Below are 8,034 nucleotides of genomic sequence, written 5' to 3' on the forward strand. Positions count from 1 at the left end.
ACCCATGATGTGGAATAACCATCAGAATTTGTAACTGAATTTGCATTGATTTCATTTTCAAAAAATTGATTGTGTAACCGAATCCTTCAAGTCATTAGATTGAGGTGTCATGCCATCATCTTGATTTAGTGCATGTTCAACTAATGGTGCCAATTCATCATTAGACATTGTGGAGTCATGATAGTTTTGTATCCCAACAGCATGCTCAACATTCAATTGCTCTTCCTCAATCATTTATGCACTGTTAGGAAAAATAGCACCATTAGGTGAGTTATCTTTATAATGATTATATGGAAATATATGCTCATACAAGATAATGTCCCTTGAGATAGAAAATTCTCTCGTAGTTAAATTATATACACGTCAACCTTTCTGACCTTGAGGATATCCAATAAAAATGCAACGATGTGCTCTAGCTACAAATTTATCATGTGGCTTAGTTGGTGCCTTCATATAACAAAGACAACCAATTACTTTTATGTGCTCATATGAAGGAGGTTTTCCATATAACATTTCATATGGTGTAATTCCTTTGTTTGTAGTGGTAGGAGTCCTGTTAATCAAATGAACAACTACTAGAATGCACTCTCCCCAAAAATTCAAAGGTAAGTTTGCATGAAATTGGAGTGCACAAGCAACATTTAAGATATGACGATGTTTTCGTTCCACACGACCATTCTGTTGGGGTGTAGCTATGCAGGATGTCTCATGAATGATACCCTCATTTTGTATAAAATATTGAATCCTCGAGTTAACAAATCCAGTTCCATTATCACTGCGAATAGTTTTCACTTTATCCTCAAATTGTGTTTGAATCATTTTACAAAAATTGATGAGATGAGTCGCAGTTTCAAATTTTTCTCTCAAAAGAAAAACCAATACGCCTGTAGTGTAGTCATCAACAATAGTTTAAAAATAATGAGAACCATTATATGACTCGGTGTGATATTTACCCCACAAATCACAGTGAATTAATTCAAAGGCTTTGCTTGCTTTATGGTTGTTTAAAAAGAAAAGGGATCGTACATTGTTTGGATCCATGACATGCATCAAAAAAATCCAATTTATTTGCATCAAAAGGAAATATTACTAAACTAGAAATTCTGGATAACACTTGACTAGAAGGATGACCCATTCTGGCATGCCAAAGAGTACTTTCATTGTGTGAACAAGTAGCCAATGAAGAACCAAGCTTTGTTGTTTTGAATAGGTAGATCCCCTCATGCAATTCACATGACCCAATCGTCTTCTTCTTGGATTTGTCCTGTATCACACAATTATCATAATAATAAGTTACTATGCAATTCAAGTCTTTTATCAATTTATGAATAGAAATTAAATTGCAACTGAATTGTGGAACATAAAGAACGTCAAACAATTTTATATTCTCATCAAGAGTCATAGTGCCCTTATTTTTTATCATGACTACGTCTCTAGTTCGTACTGTAATATATATCGGTTCCTTGAGATTGCATATAGCATCAAGAACATGATATGATTGAGTCATGTGATATGAGACTTCACTGTCTAGTACCCAATTGTAAGCATCATGGATTAATTGATTACTAGACATATGATCATTTTGGTCATGATTCTTGCTTGAACGATAGAGAGCATGGTTGTTGTTTCCTCTTTCTTGTCCCATATTTTTGTTTTGATTGTTTTTTGCCACAGCTAGACATGCTCCTCTTGAATTTGTAAAATTCTTGTTTTGATTTGGTCTTCGTGTGTCCCAGTTAGGTGGATAGCCTACCAACTCAAAGCATTTATACTTTTCATGGCCAATTTTACCACAGTGATCACATCTTGATATCCATCCATCTCAATTTTTCTGTTTGTTGGAGTAGAATGTAATTCCAGTTTCAGATTTGGCATCTTTGCTTCTTTTTGCAATTACACGTGACTCTTCTCGCAGTATATGGTTAAAGACTAGTTGAAGAGAAGGCAGGGGATCAAAGTTCAAAATGGTTCCTTTAACTTGAGTGTAATGATTACTATCAAGCCCTCCAAGAAAAAGATGAACATGATGCTCTTCTTCTCTTTGAGCCAACTCTTTAGATGCACCACAAGTACATTCTGGTAATGATTATAACTCACTTAATTCATTAATCAATCTTTTGAATTTGGTATAATAATCAGTCACTATGGTATTTTGATCCTGATGAATTAAAAATAACTTATGCCACAATTGATGAATCCGCGATGCATTTGCTTGTGCAAAACGTTCTTCAAGATCCAACCATACGTCTCTTGATGTGGTTGCATGAGAAATACTTCCATGTAATTTAGGATTAGTGGAATTAATGAGCCATGCTATCACCATGGAATCTGCCCTCTCCCAATCATCAAAATGTGAAGATGCAACAAAAGGTTTCTGGATTGATCCATTGATAAAACCCAATTTTTTTTTTGTACGTAATGTCATTTTCATGGATCTTGCCCAATTACAGTAATTATTCCCTTTGAGAGGTACTGCTACGAGGGGAGTTCCAGGATTTTCTAGTGCACTAAGATAATAAGGTGATGTGTAAACAATGGTGGTATGGCTCTGGAATTGGGGTTTTTCTTTATCGAAGGCATGGTTTTTCTTCTCCGATTTTGGACTTTCCCACTCTGATGCCATAATAAATTTGGATAAGAGAAAATTGATGTCTTATTCTTATTTCTAAAAGGAATGATTACATGAAGTATATATAAGCTGATAAGGTGGTATTATAACAACCTAAAACAAACTTTATCCCTTTCTATCATATTATCATCTCATAACAAACTCATCAATTAATTCAAATTTATTTATCTCATTAATATGCAACTTGCAAATGTGATACCTGATATTCGATCAAAGAATATTGATACGTTGATTGCCAGAATCATATTGATTTGGCTGATTTCAGAATATGACACTTACATTCTTTGACCAATGCAAAAAAGAGTATTTTTAAGATGTATATATAAAAAAAGGGAAAAAATAAGTGATGGGTAGAGTTATATATTCAAATAATGAAACTAAAATACACATAAAAATTAATAAAACTAAAATAAATTATTATTTCTCCACCTTAAATATCATACAAAATTACAAATTCACTGACAGTCTTAAATTTTTGTTTTTAATTACATTTGGTTATCAATTTTCAAGGTTTCAAATTCAAATCTTAGATTTGATAAAAAGATCTTAAAAAAAATAATCTTAATATAGTTAAAATTAAACAAAAAACTAGTTTCTAGTGAAACAAGAAAGAAAAAATAGGGAATTGAGCTATACCCTTTATTGAATCAAAACGTCCTTTCCACGAACATTTCCCATCTCAATGAAGACTCCAAGGCTTTGGACATAGATGACAAAATCTCGTGCATGTCAGGGTGATTTGCTGGATTTTTCTTTAAACAAGTGTCGATCATTCTAGCCACAAACACAACAAGTTCCATTGGATAATTTCCATGCAGAGAGGGATCCATGAACTCCCTCAACCTCTCTTATTCACCTTCCTCATCAAGTACCATGCTTAAAACATCTAACATTCACATTATCACATTCTTCATAAATTTCAGTAACCTATTTTCCTTTGATCATTTCCAAAATCAGAACCACAAATGCATAGACATCAAGCTTTGAAGACACAAGACCATTTTTCGAATACTCTGGAGCCATGTACCCTCTTGTCCCAACAATGTGCATTTCATGACATATTGGTCACCCTTCGCCCTATAATCACTATCTAGAAAAATGTTATCATTCTTCAGATCCTTGTGTACATGGGATGGAGAAGTCAAACTATGAAGATAGTCAGGTCCTGTGGCCATATCCAACGCAATTTGCATTCTTCTGTCCAACTCAAACTTTCCCGTGGATCTTCTCACTCAAGTTTCCATTAGCAGCATACTCAAACAATATACCAATAGCCCTCGTTAAAGCAAACTCCAGAAAGCCGTATAACATTGGAATGGTTCACTTTGGTAAAAAATTCTATCTCCTTTGACACATCACCATCTATTCTTTTAATAGCAGCCAAATCCCCATTGATAACTAGTGAAGCTGCCAAATCAATTTTTAATTTTCCTAATTTTTAAGCAATAAAGAGTCAAATATTTGTTAGGATCAGAATATTTGATTTCCTATTTTTAGGCATATGATATGTTTATCAGTAGCAGATTTTTTGCCCTTTTATCTTCCTTATTTATGTATAAGTACATGATTTGAAGCTCAATAAAACATATGCCTTCGACAAATTCAATTTCCCTTTTGTTCCCTCTTGTTCCACCCCCTATATGTTATTTTAATAACCAACAAATTGGTAATCAGAGTTGTGTTCTTACAGGATTTGTGAAATGGATGCTGAAGCAAATTTTTCATAGATTGCTCCTCGTATCTTTGATGGAGAAAGCTATGAGCTTTAAGTTGTGAGAATGGAATCCCACATGGAGGCTTTAGATTTCTAGGAACCCGTGGAAGAAGATTATGATGTTCCTTTACTGCTAGACAATCCCACAATGCCCTAGATTAAAAATCAAAAAGAAAAAATATAAAGAAGGCAAAGGCATGTCTATTTGCTTGTGTCTCAAAAACCATCTTCGCCAGAATCATGTCCCTCAAAATAGTAAAAGCAATTTGGGATTACCTGAAAGAAGAATATGCAGGAGATAAATGGATACAAAGCATGCAGGTGCTAAATTTAATGAGGGAATTTGAGTTATAGAGAATAAAAAAGTCTGAGACAATCAAAGAGTCCTTAAACAAATTGCTTAGCATTGCCAATAAGATCAGATTGTTGGGCACAAAATTTCTTGATTCTAGAATTGTTCAAAAAATTCTTATAACAATATTGTAAAGATATGAAGCTTCTATAGCTATCTTGGAGAGCACAAAAGATCTGTGTACAATCAAATTGGCAAAAGTGTTACATGCATTGAAGGCACAAGAGCAGATAAGGCTTATGAGGCAAGAAGAATCTATAGAGGGTGCCTTTCAAGACAAGCTGCAAATCAATAATAGCAACAAGCATGTAGGTTTTGCAAACAGCAAAACAACAATCAAAGCAGCAATAATTAGATTTATCCACCTTGTCCTCATTGTAAAAAAACTAATCATCCACAAAAAAAGGTGTTGGTGGAGGCTAGATGCAAGATGTCGTAAGTGTGGTCAGTTAGAGCACCTAGAAATGATATGCAAGTCTCAACAACAGTAAGAAAAAGAATTCAAGGTTGCTAAGGATCAACCACAAGATGAGCATTTGTTTGCTTTGTCATGCTTTTCTACCAATAGCTCTACAAAAAGTTGGCTCATTGATAGTGGTTGTACAAACCACATGACTTATGATCGTGATCTCTTCAGAGAACTTGATAAAATTGTTCTCTCAAAAGTCAAGATTGGAAATGGAGCATACATTGAAGTGAAAGGCAAAGGAACTGTGGAAATTAAAGGCCACACAGGTTTGAAACTAATTTATGATATTTTATATGTTCCTGAAATCAATCAAAGCCTTTTGAGTGTTCCTTAGTTACTGGAAAAAGGATATAAGGTGTTGTTTGAAGACAAAAATTGCATGATTAAGGAAAAAATATACTTTTCGTGGAAAAGGGAGCCTTCTTTGTGTACTACAGCTTGCTCCTTGTTCATGATATCCAAGGCAAAGCTTTTGCCTTTCATTTGAACTTTGAACACCTCTCTGCCTTCTAAGTCTTTAATCATGGGCAAAAATACATTTTTCTTCCCTTATATTATTTATTAGTGTCAATTTAGTCTCACTTTAATTAATTGAATCATTTTAGTCCCACATCTTTAAAATGTATCTCAATATTTGACCTTTCGTTTCCTCCATTTAAATACTTAACGGTGTGACACGTGTCATGCCATGTGTCATGCTATCATGTCACGTGGCATGACATCATGACATGTGGCATGATGATATGACACATGACGTGATGACATGACACGTGTCATGTCATCATGCCACGTGTCATGCCACGTGTCAGATCTGTTAAGTATTTAAACGGAAGAAATGGAAGGTCAAACATTGAGATACATTTTAAAGATATGGGACTAAATTGATTCAATTAATTAAAGTGGGACTTAATTGACACTAATAAATAATATAAGGGACGAAAAATGTATTTTTGCCCATGATTAAAGACTTAGAAGGCAGAGAGGTGTTCAAAGTTCAAATGAAAGGCAAAAGCTTTGCCTTGGATTTCATGAACAAGGAGCAAGTTGTAGTACACAAAGAGGTTAGTAGTACAAAACTTTGGCACAAGAGATTGGGCCATTTCCATCATAATGCTCTAACCTTTATGAAGAAGAAAAATCTTGCAAAAGCTTCCCTAAATTAGATGAAGAAGTTCCTGAATGTACTGGTCGCCAATATGGGAAGCAAACAAGGCTCCCTTTTCCACAAAATAATGCTTGGAGGGCTTCACAAAAGCTGCAATTAATACTTACAGATGTTGGAGGACCCATGAGCACACCACACTACAAGAAAAATGCTGATTTCCGACGGAAAACAGGTAAATTTTTTGACGGATTTTTCTTTTTTCGACGGATTTTCGACGAATTTCATTTTGTCGAAAAAGTGGCGTCGGAAAAAAAATCCGTCGAAAATAATTTTTCTGACAGAAATTTTTGACGGAAAATTTTGTTGAAAATTTCTAACGGAAATATACGTAAGAAATTTCCATAGAAAAATCCGTCAAAAATTTCTGACAGAATTTTCTGTCAGAAATTAATATATATATTTTTTAATTTTAATAAATTTATTAATGTAACAATCCTCATATTTGGCCTCTTAAGGGTTTATTTCACGATATTTCACTGTTTAGCGTGTTTAGCGTGTTTTTATCCTTCACTGTCAGTATAACTTGTACAAATTAATTCATTTAAGTCATCCTCAAACATACAATATGATATTTGTACTATAATAATAATAATATATAATAATTTTATATTATGAATAATAATAATAATAATAATAATAATAATAACAATAATATATTTAATTATTCTTTATTTATATGTACTTACTTTTATAATTAACATCTACTTATTTCTATTTAAAATTATAATTTAAATTATTTAATATGATAATATAATTTATAAAATTATAAATATTTATTTATTACATACTTATAAATTAAATTTTAATATTTTAAATAAATTATTAATTAATTTAATATATTTATTTACCTTAAATCAAACATATAAAATTCAAAAAATGTATTTATCCTTGTTTTTTTTCCTTCTAATTATCAACTATTAATAAAATACTAACTTAAAATCTTATCTAATTATATATAATATTCTTATATCAAATTTAAAACCAAATATTAGTTATACAAAAAATATTAAGATCATATAATAAATTGTCAATAAGATTTTAGTTAAATAATTTAAAATAATTAAAGTTTCAATTATATTGTTAATTAGCAAATAATTTATTCCAAAACTAATTAAATTTTTTATATTAATTATTAGTAAAATTTAATAAGAAATTTAAAATAAAAATTAAAAATAAGAAATTTCTGACGGAAATAGAAATCTGTCGAAAATTTTTGACAGAATATTCCGTCAGAAATTTCTGACGAAAAAATAAATCTGTCGAAAATTTCCAACGGAATTTTCTGTCAGAAAGTTTCCGTCGGAAATTTTTGACGGATTTATATTTGAAACAAATATAATTCAATTATTAGGAAATGATAAATTATAAACAAATGTTGCTTACCAAGATGATGATCTACAACAAATGCCTTTAGTTGTTTCAAATGATGATTTTCAACAAAGTCTTGTTGATAGTATGGGCATAGCGGAGGAAGTTTCCAAATGACATAGAAGAATAAGAAGAAGAAGAAGAAGAAGAAGAAGAAGAAGAAGAAGAAGAGGAAGAAGAGGAAGAAGAAGAAGAGGAAGAAGAAGAAGAGAAGAAGAAGAAGAAGAAGAAGAAGAAGAAGAAGAAGAAGAAGAAGAGGAAGAGGAAGAAGAGGAAGAAGAAGAAGAAGAAGAAGAAGAAGAAGAAGAGAGGAAGAGGAAGAAGAGGAAGAAGAAGA

The 8,034-nt window shown here is 32.1% G+C and overlaps 1 protein-coding gene across 1 annotated transcript; it reads right to left on the minus strand.

Annotated features, from left to right (window-relative positions):
* Positions 1–1,822: 1,822 nt before the first annotated feature.
* LOC145955032 (uncharacterized) lies at positions 1,823–2,623 on the minus strand. Its single transcript, XM_083069728.1, has 2 exons — positions 2,224–2,623; positions 1,823–2,076 (listed from the first exon to the last, which is right to left on the minus strand). Exons 1-2 carry the CDS (start codon positions 2,621–2,623, stop codon positions 1,823–1,825), a joined length of 654 nt encoding a protein of 217 aa, XP_082925854.1.
* Positions 2,624–8,034: the final 5,411 nt, after the last annotated feature.

Source organism: Cajanus cajan, chromosome 2 (genome assembly GCF_000230855.2).
Source record: "Cajanus cajan strain Asha chromosome 2, NIPB_CcT2T_4, whole genome shotgun sequence".
Lineage (NCBI taxonomy): Eukaryota > Viridiplantae > Streptophyta > Magnoliopsida > Fabales > Fabaceae > Cajanus > Cajanus cajan.